Source organism: Raphanus sativus, chromosome 2 (genome assembly GCF_000801105.2).
Source record: "Raphanus sativus cultivar WK10039 chromosome 2, ASM80110v3, whole genome shotgun sequence".
NCBI lineage: Eukaryota > Viridiplantae > Streptophyta > Magnoliopsida > Brassicales > Brassicaceae > Raphanus > Raphanus sativus.
The window spans coordinates 32296876-32319628 of NC_079512.1; the positions used below are offsets into that span (position 1 = coordinate 32296876).

Here is a 22753-nt window from a genome sequence, read left to right on the forward strand (position 1 = left end):
CGTTTTTGATTGTTAAAATACTTGTGGAATCACGTAAAAATGTTATTCCATCGTTCCGTAAGGGTACGAATGAAAGCCATGATTTTTAGTACAGCTGTCTTTCTGAATGTTAAAATATGTCTGAGTTCCTGATTGATGATGATGTTCTAAGAGTTGGTCAAAATAAATTTTGGTCTGAAACACCTTATAAGTGTCGAATACTATCCATACAAATATGGATTGGTTTGTTTAACAACGTAACTAGTTATCTAATCTGATGCTATATTTTGTATTATCATATTTCAACAAATAGAATCTTACCCTTTTTTCTGAAACCCTGTGTTTCAAAAAAAGAGTTTAGAAAAAAAAGAGAGTCGTACCCTGATTTATAAATGCATTATCGTCTTTTAGCCTTTTACATTCTAGAAAATCAAATACTGTGAATCTTAATATTTTTTACCAAAAAAAATCATATACTGTGAATTTTTTTTTTTGTAAACTTATACTGTGAAAATATATTATATTTTAATTAGAAATGATAACTTTGAAATAACTACAAATAATAACTGTGGAATAATAATTAGCCATCATATCTATTATGTAAAATTTGATTCATTTCGTATGCATGATGATCAGTACTGATCGGTAGACTAAAATTACCAATAAAAAATGATTGAATCATCTTTTTGGAAGAATTTATCAGAAAACAGTGGAAAATCCAATACTGTTAAATTATATTATTAGAAGTTTTGATTGGTGATAACTCACCCAATCCAGGTTGACAATTTGTTAATTTATTTATACAGTATATAACATTAGTTGATGACTAATTCAAAGGTATCATTAGCCGGAAAAATGCACCGTGTTTATTTCAGTCATAAAACAGAAAGAGTATAATTTAGAATGTTTATCGATATGGACGTAATATACAAGTAGAAACATGGATATTTGGTAATTCTGAACTATATTAAAACAATATCCACTCCTTCGCGAAAAAGAAAACGCATGTTTTTGGTCTGTTTGTCTATGAACAGCTGACTTTTGACTTCGTAGGACTTTTTCATTGACTTAATTAGATCTCTTTTTTCTCACTACTCAATATATATTTTTGTTTTAAAATATCGCGCCCTATAGGTCACGTACCTTGTAAACTCAGCAAGTGTAAATGCATATGGACCAACACTGGTCTGACTATTGAACTGATATACTAAAAAATAATAATAATAATCGATCTTCCGCTCTGATTCGCACTATAAATACAGAGCAGAACCAAGCACAAATGGAACCAAACCAAAGTTGCTTTCTAGTTCTTTGAAAACCAACTAGAGGACTTCAATGGCTACTCACTCAAGATTTTTATACGTGCTTCTTCTTCTTTCATGCATTGTTTTTGCATTGATTGCTGAGAGTTCTGGAGATAATGTGGAGAATAAAAATGAGGATGATGATTGTTCTTCGTGGAGTTGGCGTGGATGCGGCAGTTTTTATAATCAACCTTCCAAAAGATATGGTGCTGGATATGGTGGTGAAAGGTATGGCCATGGAGAAAGGTATGGGCTGGTATGAATGGTTATGGTGGTGGCTATGGTGGTGGTAGTGGCGGCGGAGAAGGTGGTGGTGCCAATGGAGGATCAGGTCATGGAAGCGGTTCCGGTGAGGGTGCTGGTGTTGGAGCTGGTGGAGCAGGAGGAGGTGGAGGCGGCGGAGGTGGAGAAGGTGGTGGTTCCAATGGAGGATCAGGTCGTGGAAGCGGATCCGGTGCGGGTGCTGGTGTTGGAGTTGGTGGAGCAGGAGGTGGTGGAGGCGGTGGGGGTGGAGAAGGTGGTGGTTCCAATGGAGGATCTGGTCATGGAAGTGGGTCCGGAGCTGGTGCTGGTGTTGGAGTTGGTGGAGCAGGAGGTGGTGGAGGCGATGGGGGTGGAGAAGGTGGTGGTTCCAATGGAGGATCTGGTCATGGAAGTGGGTCCGGAGCTGGTGCTGGTGTTGGAGTTGGTGGAGCAGGAGGTGGTGGAGGCGGTGGGGGTGGAGAAGGTGGTGGTTCCAATGGAGGATCTGGTCATGGAAGTGGGTCCGGAGCTGGTGCTGGTGTTGGTGTTGGTGTTGGAGGAGGAGGTGGAGGTGGAGGTGGTGGTGGGGAGAAGGTGGTGGTGCCAATGGAGGATCCGGTCATGGAAGTGGGTCCGGAGCTGGTGCTGGTGTTGGTGTTGGTGTTGGTGTTGGAGGAGGAGGTGGAGGTGGTGGTGGGGGAGAAGGTGGTGGTGCCAATGGAGGTTCTGGTCACGGAAGCGGATCCGGTGCTGGTACTGGTACTGGTGTTGGAGGTGGTGGTGGAGGTGGTGGTGGAGGAGGAGGAAGTGCTGGTTCCAGCAATGGATATGGTTACGGTAGTGGTTATGGTGCTGGTTTTGGTATGGGTAAAGGTAGTGGTAGTGGAGGAGGTGGCGGCGGCGGTGGAGGTGGTGGTGGTGGTGGTGGGGGTAGCGGTGGAGGAAGTGGAAGTGGAAGTGGAAGAGGAGAAGGATATGGGACGGGAGGAGGAACCAGTACAAGCAATGGAGGAGTAGGAGTAGGTTTTGGAATGGGCATTGGCTTTGGTATTGGCATTGGAGGAGGAAGTGGTGGTGGTACCACTTATCAAACCAATATCAAAGGAGATAAAAATTCTCCTTAAGGAATATGGAGGCGATAGATATCTATGTCACTGTCAACTCCATTTGATAAGGATTTTCGTTTTAATTTTTGATTTTTAGATATTTTATTTTATGTAATAAATCTCATCGATAAAATCATATGTACGATGAATTCATTTTCTCGCATAATAAAAATACATGACTTGTTTTAACTGGTTAAAACTTACATATGTCATGCAGTATATTGTAAAGCTGCATATATTTTATTATATAAATTTTGATTTTTCCAAATTACTAATTAACATGATTATAACATGTGTCGAACTTTTTTTAAACACTGTTACATGTGTCACACTCTCCACAATTACCAAGCTTTTGTGTGCTTGATCACAAAACTCTTTCTTTTCTTCTGGTAGTTCCGCACATATCATCTACTCACTTCTAAACTAAAACATTCAACCGCATCAATTCTTACAAAGATACTATCGTTGTAATATTTAGCCAAACAACATAAACAAACTTTCTTTAGTGCTAGCCAGTTCGTTCGTACTTCGTTGAATCAATGGTTAGAGATCAAAGTATGTGAGTTTAAACGTTTAGAATAAAAGTGCATATACCATTATTATAGACAAACTTTAGTAGTAAAGCAAGATCATTTAGTTTAAGATCGAATGGAAGTAAAAGGAAAATTATGGATCAAGTTAAGTTTAAACGTTTAGGACAAAGTGCATATACAATATGTAGTAGTAAAACTAAAAGCAAGATCATCTAGTTTAAGAGCCAATGAAGTAAAAAGAAAATTATATTCTTCCTTGAAACTTTTGAAGCCAGATGATCAAATACTAATAATATATACGAATAATCAAATTTGGGAGTCTGAAAACTTTGTTTCTAACTCAAAATTTTTTATTTCATCCAATATAAAGTCACTTTCTGCAAAAGTATCAATAATGATATCTCGGAAAGTTGGGGGGACATATATGCTCATGAGTTGTTCTCTATCCCATAATTTTATAAGATCCACGGAGAGGATACCAAAGCTATGGCTTTCTAACTTGGATGAATCACCGGCAGAACTGATTCCTCCTGAAATTATCTTCCTCTTTTAACAAAAGGTAATTCTATATATATTACAAAGATGATTTTAAAGCTTTAAGAAAGTAGTCATGTAAACTTTAGATGAAATAAAATTGTATCAAGCTATACTGGTTCACAAACAACTTGAAATAGCAGCAAGGGGCCAAGATAATAAACAATGTATGAGAATAATCTCAAAGTAGGCACCAAGTTGTTCTTCTGTGCGTTAGTGATAGCGTAATTTCGTCTAAATTTAATATAAGAATTTTTTTTTTAATTGAAATTTAAGGACCGATAAAAACTTTGATCTTACATGAAGAACAAGAGGAAAAACATGTTCTCAAAGACCCTTCTTGTTTACGAACAAAAGAAAAACCACGAATACTAATAAAAACAAAGACTCTTACTGCCTATATATTGTCACCGTTGCTAGTAGCCAGATTGGTATTATTGCTGTTATTATTCTGATGACTAGAACCGTTAATAATGGACGTAATTGCTGCCGCTAAAGCCGCCGCAAAGTTTGGATCGGACGCAATCGCTGCACTGGCGGCACTAACGCTCTCAGCCATCGAAGAAGTTGCCGCCATCTGCAGCGGCTGAGCCGGTAACTGTAAACCAGAAAATTTGGATTGTTGTTGGTTATAATACAAACCTTGACCGACCACTTGAGGCAACACCGCCGGGTTGAAACCAGGTCTTTGAGCGAACTGCATCAAAGGGTTATTACCGTTGGACGAATTGGTGAGATCCAGTGTGATGGTTGGGAACGGCGCGGAAGCTGAGATTGTGGCCATGCTTGAGGAGCAAGGCAAGATTGCTCGTGCTAGGAGGTTTGTTGGGTTCATTAAATTGTCTTGGCTCGACATTGAGCCTGAGAGGAGCATACTTGCTGCTGCAGTGGTTGTTGAGGCCATGGCCATTGCGGCTGGTGGAAGCGGATGGTTGTGATTTCCTTCGTAGGTTGTTATGAGAATAGATCTGTCTTCAGCGCAACGTTGCACCTGTGAAAACATATTGGCTAAGGTTTCCTTTGTCTCAAGCGCAGCTTATATATATATATGTATGTATATGTATTTATCTATAAGTTTATTGGCAACGGTAGATGTAAGAGCAAACGTACTTGCTTACGAACCGGGCATCCACCGGCCATGGTACAGCGGTAATAAGCTCGGGGACAAGGGTTTCCTTTAGCCATTTTTTGTCCGTACTTTCTCCATTGACATCCATCGGTTATCTGTATAACAACATTAATACATTACTATTAAGCTTTTGTTCAAATAACCTTATAGTTAGTATAATAGAAGGAGTTAGCGTTACCATAGTTGCTTCAGATCGGGCGCGAACTGAGACACGAGCTTTTCGCATGGTGGCTTCTGCAGCGGACTGATCAATAAGGTTTCTGTTTCCATTGTTGTTGTTGTTGCTTCCGGAAGGTGGATTGTGTTTGGAGACTTTGTTAGGGTTTCCCCAGGCGTTAGACTCGGATTCTGGGCTTTCTTCTCTCCCAAGTAACCTCTTTCCGCTCTCTCGGGGATTTGAACTCTCCAGAAGCAAAGGAGGAGATCCTGAGCGCAGCATTGTCCTCTCTTCAGATGACACTTCAGCATCCTGCTCGGCCGCGCCAGAAGACGGCCCGAGGTCCATGAACTGCCTTGGCACCATGGTTTGCACTTCCTGTCGTTTCCTTCCTTCTGCGTTGCCTTCAGTAGCCTATATATGTTAAAGAAATCTTATAACTTTATGATTCATGTACCTCTGCATATTTAGTACATTTTTGCGTTTTTATAACTATTAATTAGCTGAGGATTTATACTTTCAAGTAGATGAATAAATACTTGGAACATGAATTTTGTGCTTGCGTTATAGTTATAGAAATAACAATTGTAGAAAGTCGTTAAATGATGCGATTAAATTTTATATCAAAGACAACAAAAACGATCGACCAACTATACAAACATGCAGATTGGCCAGATGGTTTACTTGTTAGTTTGTTATTGACATGATTAATGAATACCTAGATTGCTCAAATATATATTTGAGAGAACAGATTGAGATCAATCATGTAAAATTCCGAAAGCCTAAAAGGGAGATGTAAAATTACCAATAGATGATCTTGGGAGGAGTTCCGTTGTTCTTGTTGCCTCATGACGGCAACAAGTTGCATTTGTAAGGAATTGAAGTTGTTAGTCGCTTGGCTCAACATTTCCCTTAGGCTTTGGTTCTCTATTTTCATCTTCTTCAGCTCCTCTTGCAGTTGCGAGTTCTTCATTTCATTCATTGCAACACAAAACATGTTAGAACCTTTTCCTCAAAAAATTAAAAATAATTCATCTAAAAATGTACTTTTATTAGAGAATAAGCTATAATACCCGTTTATTTTTATTAATACTTTTATTGCTGTACACGAAATCACATTAAATGCTGAAGAAGATATGATTAATTTTATTTGTGGAATTAATTAGGAAACGAAAAGGAAAATATATGATCAACTTGTTACAATTAATATGTACCTCAAATTTGGCACGTTTATCTTCCATATCCATTGACAGTCCATCATCCACCATTGATTCATCGCTTCCCGTATTCGCCGTCAGAAGATTCAGCCCGATCTGTAGTTAATATATCCACACCATATTAACTCATAAGTACCATATTCAACTCATCTGCCTATGTTAATAACAAATCGACTCTGAAAAAAATAGTTGTTACTAGTGTTATGAGCACTCTCATCTCAGCAAGCCAAGAAACAAAAATATAAGGAAAGAGAAAAAAACTTTTATAACCAAAATCAAAGAATCAACTAGACTTACATTTACATCTCTAGAACGATCGTTGTCTTCAACTCGTGAACTCTCCATTTTGACGTGAACCTTACTGGCTTCGTCGTCTTGGTCGTCGTTGATGTTCTCACGTGAAACCCTATCTCTCTTATCCGAGAAGAAGTCAACCTCACCAACCACTACACGACGCTCATCCAACGCTGTGATCTGATCGTGACGGGTTTCGTCACGTGAACCTCCTAGACTCACCGGAAACCGGAACATCTAAGTCTATATAATACTTATTATATGGTTTACTTTGTTCTTGATCGGCTTCTCCGAAACCCTAGCAACGAAAAGGATAAGTACTTGTGGGTAATCAATCCAGTTTGTTGGATCCGTACAGTATCGTTGTACCCTTTTAGTGCTTCTCCATATATAGGAAGATCAAGAAGATAAAAGAGCAAAGAAAAAGATATCAGAGAGAGAGAAAGATAGTTCGGTATGTGGCTATGATTGATGAGAGAGTCTCTTACCGGTCCAGATGCTTCGCCTACAAAAAGGGTTTTGACGTCGACTGAGAGATATATCTTATTATTTCAGTTTTAGTTATATATAGATTATATGAATGTATCTATGTTTGTGTACTTGTGTATATTGAGTTTTGTTTAAAATATTATTATATTCTTTTTGGAAATTTCTTGGAGATATCTAGTTTAGCTAAAAAGCGTCAGGGTGTGCGTCATATGTCTGCCACCTGACACTCAAGAGAGACGTGAGTCCTATAATTCAACCAGACATTTAGAAATGTCCAACCTCACAGTTAACATGTTTACTTATTCTTTTGTTATTTCTTTCTGATCTGAGAAATGGTGTGAAGTACGTGTTGTTTCAATTATGATTACTATCTGCATAAAAGCTTGGTTCCATTCCGTATATTTCAACACCATGCTGTTTGTTTAAAATTATTTGATACATTAGTTTTGGCTATACATACGGAACTCTCAGACGTCATCGATCCGTGGTTTAGATGAATCATATCAACTATTTTAAGATATCTCGATAATGTCAAACTTGTGTTCTTAAAAACGATAGTATATTTTAGGTTTTTAGTACTAAATCTGTTTAAGAAAAAAAAATTTCTTATTGAACCTGTCAATATACCCAAAGAAATTCAATGCGGCGAAAAGCTGGTGATTTATAGAAACAGCTATTTTTATCAAATTAAAAATCAGTTGTGATTGAATTAAATTTTTGTTTATTCTTCCTCATTCAGAAAATCTTTTTGACTATTTCAGATAACTAACATATCAGACCCGATGATAGAAAAAAAACACCGCTAGCAACTAAATCGGCATATTTCACGTGATTGGATTTTTTTTATGGCAAACTAATATTCTTGCAACATTTATTCTGCCGGCAAATTCTTAGAAACACTCTAATAGTTTAATTTTGTTGAGATTCGAATGGTCCGCACACTACTCTATTACTAATTTTACGCACTTTCCAGCTTATTTTAGAATTTATTGGATTTATAAGTAGTAAATTTTAGCATTAGACCTAAATTAAAACTTTTGATTAGGCCTAGACATCTTGGACATCGGTTCACATTGATTCAGATATCTCGGATACCGGATAGTTTGGATAGGAAACTAAAGGATCCATTAATTATGTGACTCGTTTTTGTTTTGTTTCGGTTTAGATATTTTTGATTTCGTTTTGGTTCGGATGGTAAAATAAGAGTCTGACCAAATCTCTAAAAAAATTGTTTTTATTTGGTTTCAGTTTGGTTATTTCGGATAATTCGAATTAAATATTATATATTTTGAGTAAAATATCAAATAATTAATTGAATATTTTAAATTACTTTAGATATTCAAGATAAATTATCCATATACTTTTGGGCAATTCGGATATTTGTAATAGTTTAGTTTTTTCAAATCTTTCAGGTAATTTAAACTGATTTTCAATTATAAATATATTTTTAGTTATGTTATATATATATATATATATAAATTAATATTTTATATATTTAAATATATGTTTGGTTTTAGTTTGGTTCAGCTATTTCAGATATATAAATATTAGAATCATTCAGATATTTAAAGATTCCTATTCAGTTCAAATTTAAGTATTTTGGTTTGGTTTTTCGGTTCTGTACTTTTTTGTCTAAGCTTTTTGTCTAAGCTGCGTACTTGTACAAATGCAAATAGGGTCGAATCTATAAAAGTAGGTTTATGTGGAATTTAGAAACAAAATTTCCGAGTAATAATAAATTCATTCTTTCGTATATCTTGCCGGCCAAAAAAACTATTTACCATAAATATTTAACACGCAATTTTTTGTAATAAATACTAAACTCTAAGACCATGATTATCCCACATATCCATAATGGGTATCTTGATCATAAATTAATAATATTTAAGGAATAAAGGTGTTGAAGAGATTGAACAAAGAAACTTGATATTTTGATGTTTCCATTGGTAGTTTCTTGATTTGAGTTTCTTTTAAAATAAAATAATATTATTTTTTTTTTAATTTTTTTTTTTATTAAATATAAAACATAATAAAAGATAACATTTAAAATATAATTTAAAAAAAAACATAAAACAAAGATTAATAAAATTCAAACGAGATTTATTTGAAAGAAATTTCGGAGATCAGTTGTTGCCTTCATCATGTCCACATTTACGCCATATATGTTGAACCAAATCACCTTTGAGTCGTTGATGCAACTGTCTATCACGAATTGTTATTTCAACATCAATCATTGTTCCGACAGTTGAAGGGGCTGTAGAAAACGTGTCATCGGAGTCTTCTCTTTCTCTCCACTCTGAATCATCTACTTGCGTGTATCCATCTCGTTCATCTTGTACTATCATATTATGGAGTATGATACATGCTCGCATTATCTTTCCAATTTTGACTCTATCCCAAAACAAGACTGGATTTTTAACAATGGCAAAGCGAGCTTGCAAGACTCCAAAAGCACGCTCGACATCTTTTCGGTAAGCTTCTTGCCATTGAGCAAATAGAACTGCTTTGGGTCCTTGTGGTAGAGGAATAGATTGGATAAAAGTTGCCCATTTCGGATATATACCATCGGTAAGATAGTAAGCCATATCATATTGCCTTCCGTTGACATAGAAAGTAACATTCGGAGCTTGCCCGTTTATTATGTCATCAAAAACCGGGGAACGATCAAGAACATTGATATCATTTAATGTACCTGGAAGTCCAAAAAACGCATGCCATATCCAGAGATCGTATGAAGCAACTGCCTCTAAAACAATTGTTGGTTTACCCGAACCACGAGCATATTGCCCTTTCCAAGCACTGGGACAATTCTTCCACTCCCAATGCATACAATCGATGCTTCCTATCATCCCCGGAAACCCACGACACTCTGCAACATAAAGTAGACGTTGAAGATCAGCCTCTGTTGGTCTTCTTAAGTACTCTTCGCCGAACAAATTTATTATTCCATCCACAAAGTTTTCAACACATAACCGAGTTGTTGACGAACCGAGCCGGAGGTATTCATCGACGGTATCAGCTGCAGAACCATACGCCAAGACACGAATGGCGGCGGTACACTTTTGTAGTGGAGAGAGACTTTTCCTTCCGAGAGCATCATGTGTTTCCCGAAAATATTGAACTTCGTTGGAGAGTCGATCAACAATGTGCATGAACAATGACGTGTTCATTCTAAATCGTCGTCGGAATAAATTAGGAAGATACGTTGGAGTCTCGCTGAAATAATCGTTCCATAAACGAATATGTCCTTCTTCGCGATGTCTTTCAATATAAGCTCGTTTTTTTCTTTTTGGTCTTCGTTCTTCTTGATCAAGATGAATGGTTAAATTCTCAGAGACTTGATTAAAAGCTTCATCAAAAGTATCATCAAAAGCATCATCAAAAGCTTCATCTAAATTATTTTGAGAAGAAGAAGCCATTAAAAAGAGATGATGAATTGCTATTAAAGAGAGAAAATAGAAATGAAAGTGATTAAGAAGAGATGATGACTTGTTATTAAAAAGAATATGAAAGTGATTAAGAAGAGATGATGACTTGTTATTAAAGAGAGAAAATAGAGAAAGTGATTACAAGACTTGAGAGATATAGAAGTTTGATCTTGATAGTTTCATTTATAGACTTTGAGTTGCACGATATGTTCAATAATACATACAAAGAAACATAAAGTCCGTGAACTCTACTTTACAAAGTCTGTCTCTACTCTCTACTGTCCACATCATTTGTCCGTGACTCAACATTACAAAGTCCGTGACTCAACATTACAAAGTCTGTGACTCAACTTTACAAAGTCCTTGTCTCTGTCCACATCATTTGTCCGTTTCATCTACTGTCTGCAAAGATACAAAGAAACACAACTCATTAAACAGAGGAACAACAACAAAGAAACATAACAATTTCATATATTAAACAGAGGAACAACAACAAGAACATGATCAACTTAACTAAAACAAACTCTTAAACAAATTCTTAAAACATGCAAGACAACACTTAAACAAACTCTTAAACTAGTTAAACAACAACTCATCAATGAGCTTTTTCTTTAGAGCAACTTCAGACTCATCTAAGGCTTCTTTCTTTGCAATTAAGCTCTCAAGTAACCGCTTTGTTGTTACCCTTTCCTTGGAGACCAAGTCTTTCTGTTTTATTTCCCACATGCCCTCAAACTTTGAAAGCGTTTCCTTCAAGTCGCCATTCTTCCCATTCTTCTTCAGCTTAGCTTTTGCTGCCTTAACACCCGGGGAACGCTCCTCCACATTCATTGTGTCAAGTGCTGCTTCAAAAGCCCCACAGAACTTGTTCACTTGTGTATTGATCTTGTGCCAACGCTGCTTGCAGTTTCCTTCTTCTCGGTGGGCACCGGCTGCAATCTTGGGACTTGCCGCAAAGTAAGCGGCTATCCTTTTCCAAAATGCCCCTTGCCGTTGCTCATTTGCCACCACTGGATCTTTGCTTGTGTTAAGCCAGGCGCTGATGAGTACTATATCTTCAACAGGCGTCCACATCCTCCGTGGTTCCTTCCGTGCAGGACTCTCTTCAGGGTTGCTATTTTCTTCAGTTACTTGAGTCCCAAAGACAGGGACTTGCGATGCACTATCTTCAGTTTCTTCAGTCCCAAATACACCATGTTGACTCGTAAGGAGATCAACATAGCGAGTACTCTGCGAGTATGGATAGGAATCCATCCCCTAGATGTTGTCAAGAAAGATAGAAAGAGAAGAAGAAGCTAAAAAGAAAGAAGGAAGAGAAGAAGAACCTATGTTCGAGACAGAAGAGAGAAAGAGAAGAACACAGTCTTAAATACATGAAAACAACTTGAATTTGAGTTGACACACAACTAACACATTCATCACACTTCAACAGAGCTTTCTATCTAACCAACAACCTAGCCATTACACCTATTTATTACTAACACAACTACAATTTATCACTAAGCAAACAATTAAAACCTAACAGACATTTAAGAGCTCAATAAATTCTAGAGAGGTAGACATTTACCTGTAAAGCTCAGACATTGCTCCTCTGCTTTGAGGATCCTTCCTCTTGTACCGTGGATCCACGCAGCCTAAAACACAAACACACAAGCTTTGCTTTTAATACAGGAAACAACAGAAGCAGAGGAAACTGGAAACACAAACACACAAGATTTAACACAAACACACAAGCTTTAATCATTAAGTCGATTTCCTCAATGAGTTATAAACATATATAATTTGATCAATTAATTTCTCTCTTATCTTTATAACAAACGATTTTTTTTGGGAAACACTAATAAACGATTTAATCAATGAATTTATAATTGAACCATGGAAGCTTTTACCTTTGCTTCGAGGAGAGCCACCGTGAAGAGCTCTATCGCCATCGTCACCTTCCAGAAGAGCTCTGTCGCCGTCGAGGAGAGCTCCGCCTCCGTCAACTACAGCTCCCTCGCCATCCGAGACACCAAATCGAACAAAACAAAAATAAAGAGAGAGATTAGAGATTACGATCTCGATCCTATATAATCTCTCACATGCATGAAACAAACGAAGAACAAGTTGAAGGGTCATTACCTTTCGAATCGAGCTGAGCCACCGAGTGAAAGCTCCGCTCGGTCGCCGTCGAGGAGGCACACCGAGAGACAGAAGGTCGAGAACCGGCTCAATCAACCGATCAAACCATCAAGAGGCTCAATCGCATGCATCATCGATCAAATCGCCACAGAAATCGCCTTCGGCGAGAGGATTCGAGAGAGAGAGAGAGAGAGAGAGAGAGAGAGGGAGAGAATGAGACGAGTTTCACGCGTAAAACGCGTAACCGAACGACCAGCCTCTCTCGTCTTGACACGCGTCCACCAGGAAGCGTTGTTTCACGAGACGACGAAACCACCGTCTCTTTGATTTTCTTTTTTTTTTTAATTTTCTTTTAATTAATAATTAGGGAAGATACCCCTCAATACACTGCGATAATCATGGTCTAAAAGAGTGCCAAATTAACCCATAATAATAAATTTGACGCGATTGGGTCCGGTCGACCGGCTTTCTGAATGGGTCCCCTGTAATAGTTCGAGAATTTACGTTGTTGCCGGTTAAGTTGTTGACAAGTCTAACCGCGGGACCCGCTCACTTCCTTTGACTTTGTTTTGTTTGAATCGAGTTCTCTCTATTTCAACTCTTTGGAATTTTGTTCAACAGAAAAACATATATACTTGTGCTACTTAGGGCTGGGCATTTTATCCGTTAAATTTGATTCGATTCGTTATCCGTTGCTATTCGATTCAAAAATTCCGAATATCCGTAAGCTTTCGAAGCAAAGCAAATACTAAAATTCAATATCCGTCAAAATCGAAGCAAATCACAAATATTAAAATTTTGGGAAGCGAATATCCGATCCGATCCGTCAATATATAAATACATGTATATTTTGATTATATTTAAAGTTTTAAATGTATAAAATTATATAATTGTTATTCTAATATATTATTTGATAGATTCTATTCATATTATTACTTATATAAAAGTATTACATAAAAGGAAGAGAAAATATTTACGATAATTATAATTTTTTTTTAAGTTTTGTGTTATTATAATTTTAACTAAGTTTAAAAATTTACAAAATATGAAGATTCATTGCTTTTTTAATTTTTATCTTTTATATCATGCAAAAAATATATTTTACAAAACAAATTTGTATCAAATTTTTAAGATTATTTGTATTAATCAAAACAAATGAGAGATCCGTAAGTATCCGCGAATATCCGCAAATATCTATTTATTTTCCGGATATCCGTTTTTCCGAATATCCGTATTTTTCCGAAGCAAAGCAAATCGAAAAATCAGATATCCGTAACATTCGAAGCAAATCACAAATACCTTCAAAAACCCGAATATCCGATCCGTGCCCAGGCCTAGACTACTGCTACGTATACATAGAGTCATAGACTAATGACTACTTCCTCCATTTCACAGATAATATCACTCAGACATTTTTGGTTGAAATAATATTTATATTTTCGTCAATGTTATATATTTAACCAATAACATTTTAGATAAATAAATTTATTTATAAAATCAATATATTTTATAATTAATATTAAACTGAAAGTATAAATTTTATTGGAATTATAGATGACATTTTTATGTATAAATTTTATTGGAATTATAGATGACATTTTTATGAAAAAAATGTTAAAATAACACTTAATATAAAACAGAAAAAAATACTTTTTAAAAAATAACGTACATTTAAACAGATACAGTGTATTCTTAGTGTATTCTAATCTGATCTCTTTGATCTTCAGACTATCTACCTATCCAGCTCGTGGTTAATAACTAGATACATACAGTGACTCACATGAGCCATGATGCATTATTAATCGCAACTGATATAAAATCGAAACATAACTATTAGTTATCACTTAATTAAAATTTTAGGAAAATAAATCTATCGAACATAGATTATGATTTATCTTTAAAATAAGTTCTATAATTAAGCCTAAACAAAACTTAAGACAAATAAAATCGAATGAGAAAACATGCAAACTGCAAGAAGAAAGGAAAAATGATAAATAAAGTAAACAATCAAACAGTAAGCAACTTAAGAAGTTGTTTTAATCAACGTGCGTGTAGGTTTGTTCTTATTTTCATCTTTCTCAAATAGTTTTAATGTGTACAGCTTTCTATAGTCAAATGATTCATTACAAAGTTAATTACTAATAACACTGACTTTTTTTATAGAAAAAAATGTTCATACGACCTCTAGCCATAACTCGCCGACATCAGAGGTTCCAAGTCTTCTTTTGCTGCTATCTATACAATATCATGAGTTCTTTGTTGTTAATTGCATGTATCGCTATCTTTCAATAATGTCGTACCAATTTCTTTTGATATTTTAAAAAGATTCTTTTGATGTTAACTTTGAAATTTTATACTGAACAAAAACAATTCATTCACTCAATGATAATAATAAATAATAATGTTCTAATATATGAGAAATTATCTGCTTGTACATACACGTGGAAAATTAGATGGAAATATAAAGGCGGTTGGAATGAGCTTGCGTTAAGATAAAGTTGAAGATTTAAAAGTCTTCAGTTTTTGTTTGTGAAGCAATAGTCAAATACCTAATGGAGCATCACAAAGGTCCGCCTATCAATATCAGAACTATATATAAGGGACTGTAATGACAAGCAAAAGTAATACCGCATATATAACTTATAAAATATATAGTTTAGAAAAACATTAAAAACTTTTCAAAGACATTCTAGTGAATTTATTTCCTGGCACTCAAGGTATAGAAGCATCAAAATGAGTTTTAATTCATGAGCCGGTTCATTTCAACTTAATTTTTCATGAACGTAATCTCTATTTTTTAGATTTATTTAATAAATGAGTTTAATGATCAAGTTTAAATTAAATCACGAGTTAATTCATGATCTTTAATAAATATGAGTTAATTTATGAACTTTGTCGTTTTTATACTTTGTATATGTATATATGGATGAAGACTTCTATTTTTCTGATGTAACAAAAGTTCTTCATCCATTTTTCTTATGTAACAAAAGACAGTATTTATATTAATCATATTTATTTTCTAAAACCAAAATGTAAAACCAAAAAGTTTTGACTATCTATAAAATGCAAAAGAATATTAATATCAATGCTCATATCATATATTTTTAGAATTAAAATGTAAGACAACATATTTTTAAGACTTTCATGCAGAATATATATTTTATGATTTGAATAGAAGAAGACTTTGAAAATGAATCATCTCAAGACTTTTTTGTGGAAATAAAATTTTTAATCACTGATTTAGCTTTGATTTAATTTATTATTAGATGTTGATTTTATTCAATATTTAAAATTATTTTGGATTTTTAATATTTTTAAATTATATTATTAAAATAAAGTATAACCTTTTTAAATTAATACTCGATAAATTAATATACACAAAAATCTCTATAAATTAATATAATTTTATAGTTTCAAATTAAATTTTTAGTTCAATTAGTATATCGATAAATTAACAACCTTTATAAATTAATTAAAAAATATAGTTTTGGTGTAGTCCCAACATTATTAATTTATAGAAGTTTTACTGTAAGTTTATTATATATTTTATTTATATTTATTTTATTTTATTTTATATTTAATCATAAGTTAACTTATTTAACTCATAATTTAGGTGATCCGATTTTTGGGATGAAATATATGATCCGTCGGGATTTTAATTTGTTTTGGCAACAGGTCTCGATTTGATGGAATTTCGCGGACCGGTCCAATGGCTTCCTGCTTATCTGACCACATTTGGTTATAAACTATTTTCTTGGTTTGTTTTCATTGTTCCGACGATCCTTGTTTTGTTTTTTTGGTATGCATACCGAATCTTTTTTTTTGGGTAACAATGTATACCGAATCTTATATTGCAATTTTAATATAAAGAAAAGGCTGACAAAAAAAAGAATAAAAAAGAAAAAAAAAGAGAATAATGATATAAACCAAGCTGACCAATAGACCTGGTTTGTGGTAAAGAAATATATTACGTCAAACCGGACCAATAAATAATGGGGACCCATTAATAACAATGTGGGTTGTTTCAAAACTAAAATATTACTAAACGAACTAATAAAACTCAAATCATTCACTTGATACGGGTATTTTTCTTTTCTTTGCTAAGAGAAAAAATGTAACGTTGGCTAAGAAAAGCTCTCCAATTACAAATATGTACACACAAACAATCAATCAAAATAAGCATTTTGTACAACACACACTCGATGTGTGTCATCATCCATAACCACATATAATGTAGCAAAAGCATGCAGCAAACCGAAACATATTAATCGGGATTGCGACTCCCCCGGGAGTTAGGTCTGGTTCCAATAGTGATCCGGGTTTAACCCTTTTCTGTTTCAAAAAAAAAAACATATTAATCGGTAGTAAATAAAGAAAATAACGTGATATACCAAAAAATAAGATACAACTCGTGAAAAAGAGTATGTATACATACATGTGACATTTTCCATTGCATTTCCGCTTTGCTCTTCAATATTAATAACAGGGCCGGTTGCGGTAACAGTTTAGAGGGCCAGCATCAGCGGTTAGAGAAGGAACCAAGTTCCCTGGAGCGACTGGGAATCGTTGAGCAGAACTATACGGAAGCGCAACGCTCCCATAACCAGAAGGAACGAAGTAAGCTCCGTTCTTGAAAACGTCCTTTGAAGTTCTCCATCTCCAATTGTTCCATCCTCCTTTCACTTCTCTCTTCGTCACCTGTTTATTAAATTTATTTAGGCTTAGCATTCTATTTCCATGCATTAATATCATAGTTGTAGTTTTTTTCTATCGTAGTTATGTTATAATATGTGTTTATCTTGATGATCATTATACTTAATCCAAACAGGACGTCTAGATATTATCAGCCTCGTCCAATGGTAAGCTGCCTTCACTTAAAACCGTGGAAAAGATTGGTCGGTGAAATAGTTGTGGTCAATGAATTATTAATTTCATCTATTTCACACAAAAATTATTATACGATTTTAATTTTTGTTTCAAAAGAATATCACTTTACATTTTAATACAATTTTATAAATAATATTTCAACTTTAGTCTTATTATTTGGAGAAAGAATTTTTGCTAATTTATTAATAGTTTTTGAAAAATTTATGTGTCTAAACATTCAAAAAGTCGATTTAAACGTTTGCCTAAGAAAAATAATAATTTGTGTACCGTATAATTACAGCCTAATGTTTTTTTTTAACATTAGATGTAAATATATCACTCGGAGGATACATTAAAAATTACCTCTTTGCTGTTAGAATTATCAGAAGCAATGAAATAGTTGCCTTCACTGAAAATGGTTGGATCGGCGCTACCACCAATTGCATACATTATCCATTTATCGTATCTATTGTTTGCCACATGAGCGTACCCTCGTCGTACCCTGCAACCACCACATTTTAAAGATTAGTATGCCTTTAACTCTGCATTAAAATTACATCTAGGTACGTAGTTATTAGTGTTTAGCAAACAAAAAGACTAATTACCTTGGCATTCTCTCCACAAGTCCTGGTCCAAAATGATTGAATGCCACGGTTACTTTCATTTTCACATCTTGCACGAAATTATCGTTGTGTCCAAGCAACATCACCTATAAATAAATAACAAGCAAAATCATCAAAATGTGCATTAGTAACTCGAGACATTTTGTCAGCTATGTTAATGATTTCAAAATGAATAGAACTGACTTTATCATGCTGAGTAAAATAGTTGTTGGAAATGGTGATTCCCGTGGAAGCGTGGATCACATCGATGAGACCGTCCGTACAACTCGCTAGGTAACAATGGTCGATCCAAATATTAGAAGAACCAGAAATCGCGATCGCATCACCGTCCGAACCCATTCGATGACCTACGTGCGTCGTGCTACTCCTCACCATTCCGTACTTACCCGGTTTGCAGTCGTGGATCCTGATCCCGTGCACGATTACGTTTGTCACTTCTTGTATCGTAATGCAAGGTCCGTACGCAATTTCCACGTTTGCCCCTCTCCCATCTATGGTCTTGTAGCTATTAACCATGAGTTCATTCTCTAAGGTTATGACCATATCCTTAGCGAAAGTGATCCACAGCGGCTTGTCTTGGATCACACCGTATCGCAGAGAACCCGGTTGAGGGTTCACTGCATTATCATTAGGGTTGGTGACAACATATATACTACCTTTCTTGCCGCCAAAGGCAGATGAACCAAATCCAACCGCACAATCGGCTAAATCTTTGCGGTTGGCCGTCCAGTCAGACTTGAGCCGCCAACACGAGTCCACTGGATTCATGATGTTCTGAGGTTTCTGGGGCAGGTAGCTGGCGAACGACGGGTTATACCCGTAATAGCCGTTGTTAACGGCACGAACCAAGGATTGACTTAAGAATAGTGTCACGCAGAGACACAAAATTGAGAAAAGAGTCATGGCCGAGTTCGGGGTTTAGAGTTTGCGAAGGGAGATGAAGAAAAGAGAAAAGATGGACAACTACTTAAGGGGAGTGTTAGATGAGAGATTATGTCGGCAAGATTAGACGGTATGGTAAACACGATCTTGTCCAACTATTGGACTAAAGATCAAAGTTGTATTGGTGGGACTTTGGTGTTGTTGCACAAGATCACACCTACGTGCTTCCCCACGAACATTTTTCTAGCCAACTTGCTTGGATTGAAAAATCGAAATTCTAATTAATTATATCACACTGATTAGTGTGATGTTTATTTGGCCGGGTGTTTTATATGTACGTGTGCATCATTACTTATTTCATGACACATAGTTACATTAACTTGATTAATTAATATAGTTTTCATTTAAGTATTGCAGCTCTTTTCAATTATATTTAACGGTATTTATAAATCATAATTACACAAACTTACTGCAATCTTAGTATTAGTTTTGAATCTTACATTTCTAGTATTCATGGTACATAGGAGGGTGTTATTCGCTAGAAGATTTCATTCGGTACAACTCTCATAACCGAACCAGATTCATCATAAAAATAAATGAAATGATAATGGTCCTAACCCAATATATTTACGTGATAGCCCTTTTATGTACCGTCAGTTGTTATAAACAGAACGAACTCATCAGAATATCAAATGAAACATTATCAGCAGGGGTGGAGGCAAAGAAGGACTTGCAGCGTCACGTACCCCTAAAATTTTGGGGAACAAAAATTGTTTGTGTATATTTTTTCTAAAGTTACTTTAATATTTAGTCTAATATTGGCATTTGACCCCACTAATTTATGTTTAAATTTTCATGTCCCTATTAATTTACAAAAAATATATTTGCAATAGTATTATCAAGTTTTAATATCAAATTATAAATTGTAACCCAAGTCAAAAATATTTATAGCTCTGACACTGATTATCAGAATTATTCTGCAGTTGCTTGATGCATTCGGAGCCAAGAGAGACAGTTTTTCCCAGTTAACAAATGCAATGGGCATAAAATTTCGAAAGATGGGATGAGTATCGCCAAAACTCGCATAGTTAATCCAATACTAGACTTGTATCAGTTCAAAAACTCGTCAGAGTACATGACTGACCGTAGACAGAAGCCTCTTATGTTTGATCCATTTCTATTCATACGCATATAGTGGATCTAATTAAGAGTTAAAATAATCATCATCTTGCATGAGCTTCATGCCTATGGTTGAAGCTCAAATCTAGGTCAACATACGCAAATTATCGTTTTGGAGCCACAGATCATGAACAGCATAGGACACCTGCTCATGATTCAGTCGTTGAATAATGTCTCTTCATCGAAACCACAAAATTACTTGGAATTGTAATTACTTATCTTCATTCACTTTTTCCCAAATTTCAGTTTATCATAATAAACTAATCAGATCATTGAGAACATGGTCAAATCTGAACAAAATAAGGCTTTGAAAGTTCTTTTACTTTTTGCCACTCTTTTCTTCTTTGCGTTTCCTCTAACGTCCAAAGCAATTTAAGATGCACACCACAATAAAACTAGCCTTTTTCTATTTATTGTTGTAAAAAATTAATTTGAAGACCTATAACAAAAGCTAACAAGGAACTTTACATCTACATATATGTTTTCTGCCAAAGTTGTCACACTTGCAACTATATGGCCTATTGCCATCACCTCCTTTCTTAACAAAGTCGTTGATGCACGTTTCGCTTCCATCATGGCCGCATCCCCCGATAAATATATCCTTCTGGCCGCATAGGCTACCCATTAGAGTCAGTCCAGCTTCTACATCTATTAGTTCATATTTTTTATTTTATTTTTGTCAAATATTAGTTCAGATAAACCAAAAAAATTGTTAAATTTTAAACAAAAGATTATAGTTAGTGGTAATTCAACAAGCTTAAAATAGAACGTGGTTTACCACTTTTTCCCGGGAAACAGGGTACTTTGCAAAGAGAAAGTATATGTGTTACCTTTGACGTGGACCAGAACGAAAAATATGAATAAAAGAAACCATAAAAACAGTAGCAGATCTCATAATTCTCTTAATGTGTTAATTTTATATTTTCACTCTTTTGTGCAAGTACAAATTACAATATTCTCTTTATATCGTACTATTGAATATGATGTGTTGTGTAGGTATTTATACACACTTTCAACAAATGCTTTTGTGATTATTAATGCCTATCATGAACCTGATTTGGAACGTCGTATGTATTCGAATACAAATCTAAAAACAATTAATGGGTATAGCTAGTTCTGAAAGGTAATCTTTAATTTATTTTTCCAAAAGGTAATTTTAGGGGTTTCCAATTTAGATTAGCATATTAATTGTTGGAAAATGGTATTTTGGTCAAAATAAGTTAATTAATATTTTACAATGTAAGAGATTTCTCTGTTACACTAGATGATATTCAAACCTGAATATATAAATACTTAGGTTTGATTGGTAGAGCATTAGCATTAGCATTATGCTCTATATTATCCAATCAACATTTGTTAGAAAAATATTTAGAAAAACATTTATTAAATGCTAATGCTCTCCAAATGCTCTATGGTAAATGTTCTCATATGAAGCTTTTGGAAGAGCATTTGCATTTACAATTTATAAATTTAAGAAAAATATATAATTAGTTCATTTATTTGATTTAATAATATTATAAAATTATTTTTATATCCAGAAAATGAAATTTGGATTTCTAAAATAAATTTACAATATAAATACTTTTTTAAAAACTAGTATTTCACATCTAAAATATAATTTAATTATATAAATTATATTATATTTTAAATGTGAAATATTATTTTTAAAAATAGATATTTTAATTGTAAATCTTGTTTTTAAATAGATTTTTGATATAAACATAATTTTGAAATTAGTAAATAAAATAAGTTAATTATATCTCTTTTATATATTAATATATGAAATAAAAATATATATATAATGATAATTTATTTATTTTATTTAATAATATTCAAATTATTTTATATCCAAAAATATTTATTTTATTTTATTTTATTTATTTAATAATATTCAAAATGATTTTATATCCAAAAATATTTTTTTATTTTAATAAATTTTACATTATTTTAAATAATAATATTTCACATTTAAAATTTAACTTAATTTATGTTATTAGTTAAGATTCATTATTTTAATAACAAATATACTATTAATATGTATATTATAATTTAATATATATTATTTAAAATAAATATATTATATACTAACTTTTATAGAAAAATTAAAATTGTATACTGCTACTGCTCTACCAATCATCTTATTAAAAGTTTTAATGAGAGCAGCATATTACTACTGCTTCTTCATCTGCTGTACCAATCGAGGCCTTAGTGATTTGAAATATTGAATAGATGATTGGAAGAGGTTGTAAAAGCTGTGGAGAGCCATTTATTTCTAGATTGTTTTGGAAACAATCATGTTTTATTTTTTAAAATTGAATATAAAACCCAAAACACTATAAAAGAAAATGTATTAGCCGTATAAATCAATTTCTCTAAACTTTTTCCAGTGCTTTAGAAAATCTACAGCAAAAAAAAAGAACAAAAAAATCAAAGCCACAATTAAGAATCTGAATAATAAAATCTTTGAAGTAAAACATAAAACCACAGTTTCAACCAATCAATAAAGTTTGATCTGTTGAAGTTGTAGTTTTAGTTTTCCTTTGCTTTACAATTGAAGTTGTAGTTTTTTAGCTATGACTTTGATTTTTATTTTGCTATAGAGTTATTTAAAACACATACAAATTACTAAATAAATCTGTATTTTCTTATTTTGAAAGCCAACTTATTTC

The 22753-nt window shown here is 34.0% G+C and overlaps 6 protein-coding genes across 11 annotated transcripts in view; 1 reads left to right on the plus strand and 5 right to left on the minus strand.

Annotated features, from left to right (window-relative positions):
- The window catches only part of LOC108842100 (glutathione S-transferase T3-like), a 101667-nt gene extending 89132 nt beyond the window's left edge, over window positions 1–12535 (minus strand). For 2 of the 4 annotated variants that reach the window (XM_057003132.1, XM_057003133.1), the window contains exons 1-3: window positions 12303–12535; window positions 11981–12047; window positions 10858–11643 (exon numbers count right to left, since the gene is read on the minus strand). In XM_057003132.1, coding sequence (XP_056859112.1) covers window positions 10990–11487 — 498 coding nt within the window. In that variant the 5' untranslated portion in view covers window positions 11488–11643; window positions 11981–12047; window positions 12303–12535 and the 3' untranslated portion in view covers window positions 10858–10989. Of the gene's footprint in view, window positions 1–10570; window positions 10816–10857; window positions 11644–11980; window positions 12048–12302 lie in introns of those variants that run through there. The other 2 variants (XR_008942676.1, XM_018614912.2) reach the window with 2 other exon arrangements.
- On the plus strand, window positions 1542–2650 carry LOC108839455 (glycine-rich cell wall structural protein 1-like). Its single transcript, XM_018612216.2, has 2 exons — window positions 1542–2157; window positions 2202–2650. Exons 1-2 carry the CDS (start codon window positions 1542–1544, stop codon window positions 2648–2650), a joined length of 1065 nt encoding a protein of 354 aa, XP_018467718.2.
- LOC108841901 (probable WRKY transcription factor 31) lies at window positions 3896–7077 on the minus strand. 2 transcript variants are annotated; one of them, XM_018614686.2, is made up of 7 exons: window positions 6985–7077; window positions 6500–6875; window positions 6200–6298; window positions 5791–5952; window positions 5007–5399; window positions 4810–4923; window positions 3896–4690 (listed from the first exon to the last, which is right to left on the minus strand). In XM_018614686.2, the coding sequence occupies exons 2-7, from the start codon at window positions 6731–6733 to the stop codon at window positions 4097–4099; spliced, it is 1596 nt and encodes a 531-aa protein (XP_018470188.1). In that variant the 5' UTR covers window positions 6734–6875; window positions 6985–7077; the 3' UTR covers window positions 3896–4096. The 2 variants fall into 2 exon arrangements, with proteins under 2 accessions (XP_018470188.1, XP_018470187.1); XM_018614685.2 differs by lacking the exon at window positions 6985–7077 and having other exon boundaries at window positions 6500–6978.
- On the minus strand, window positions 8935–12674 carry LOC130508025 (uncharacterized). 2 transcript variants are annotated; one of them, XM_057003131.1, is made up of 3 exons: window positions 12535–12674; window positions 9959–10063; window positions 8935–9854 (listed from the first exon to the last, which is right to left on the minus strand). In XM_057003131.1, the coding sequence occupies exons 2-3, from the start codon at window positions 10014–10016 to the stop codon at window positions 9109–9111; spliced, it is 804 nt and encodes a 267-aa protein (XP_056859111.1). In that variant the 5' UTR covers window positions 10017–10063; window positions 12535–12674; the 3' UTR covers window positions 8935–9108. The 2 variants fall into 2 exon arrangements, 1 of the variants encoding a protein (XP_056859111.1); XR_008942675.1 differs by having other exon boundaries at window positions 8941–9580; window positions 9678–10063.
- A 4225-nt stretch (window positions 12675–16899) lies between these two features.
- On the minus strand, window positions 16900–18971 carry LOC108840998 (probable pectate lyase 16). Its single transcript, XM_018613792.2, has 4 exons — window positions 18207–18971; window positions 18006–18109; window positions 17764–17902; window positions 16900–17232 (listed from the first exon to the last, which is right to left on the minus strand). The coding sequence occupies exons 1-4, from the start codon at window positions 18924–18926 to the stop codon at window positions 17011–17013; spliced, it is 1185 nt and encodes a 394-aa protein (XP_018469294.1). The 5' UTR covers window positions 18927–18971; the 3' UTR covers window positions 16900–17010.
- Window positions 18972–20535: 1564 nt separating this feature from the next.
- On the minus strand, window positions 20536–20979 carry LOC130508446 (putative defensin-like protein 234). The gene is given in 3 exon segments (XM_057003977.1): window positions 20536–20732; window positions 20915–20949; window positions 20951–20979. Coding segments are annotated over 3 exon segments (261 nt in total).
- Window positions 20980–22753: the final 1774 nt, after the last annotated feature.

Bases quoted from the DNA above. Each gene is read 5' to 3' on its own strand.
- LOC108841901 (XM_018614686.2), bottom strand. From the start codon at position 6,733: ATGTTCCGGTTTCCGGTGAGTCTAGGAGGTTCACGTGACGAAACCCGT. The intron at 6,299-6,499 runs GTAAGTCTAGTT...TATTAACTACAG, and splicing joins ATCGTTCTAGAGATGTAAAT to ATCGGGCTGAATCTTCTGAC. The intron at 5,953-6,199 runs GTACATATTAAT...AATGAAATGAAG, and splicing joins ATAAACGTGCCAAATTTGAG to AACTCGCAACTGCAAGAGGA.
- LOC108840998 (XM_018613792.2), bottom strand. From the start codon at position 18,926: ATGACTCTTTTCTCAATTTTGTGTCTCTGCGTGACACTATTCTTAAGT. The intron at 18,110-18,206 runs GTCAGTTCTATT...ATTTATTTATAG, and splicing joins ATTTTACTCAGCATGATAAA to GTGATGTTGCTTGGACACAA. The intron at 17,903-18,005 runs GTAATTAGTCTT...TGGTGGTTGCAG, and splicing joins CTTGTGGAGAGAATGCCAAG to GGTACGACGAGGGTACGCTC.
- LOC130508025 (XM_057003131.1), bottom strand. From the start codon at position 10,016: ATGGTTCTGCAGCTGATACCGTCGATGAATACCTCCGGCTCGGTTCGT. The intron at 9,855-9,958 runs GTTATGTGTTGA...TTTATGTTGCAG, and splicing joins CTCGGTTCGTCAACAACTCG to AGTGTCGTGGGTTTCCGGGG.
- LOC108839455 (XM_018612216.2), top strand. From the start codon at position 1,542: ATGAATGGTTATGGTGGTGGCTATGGTGGTGGTAGTGGCGGCGGAGAA. The intron at 2,158-2,201 runs GTCCGGAGCTGG...TTGGTGTTGGAG, and splicing joins GGATCCGGTCATGGAAGTGG to GAGGAGGTGGAGGTGGTGGT.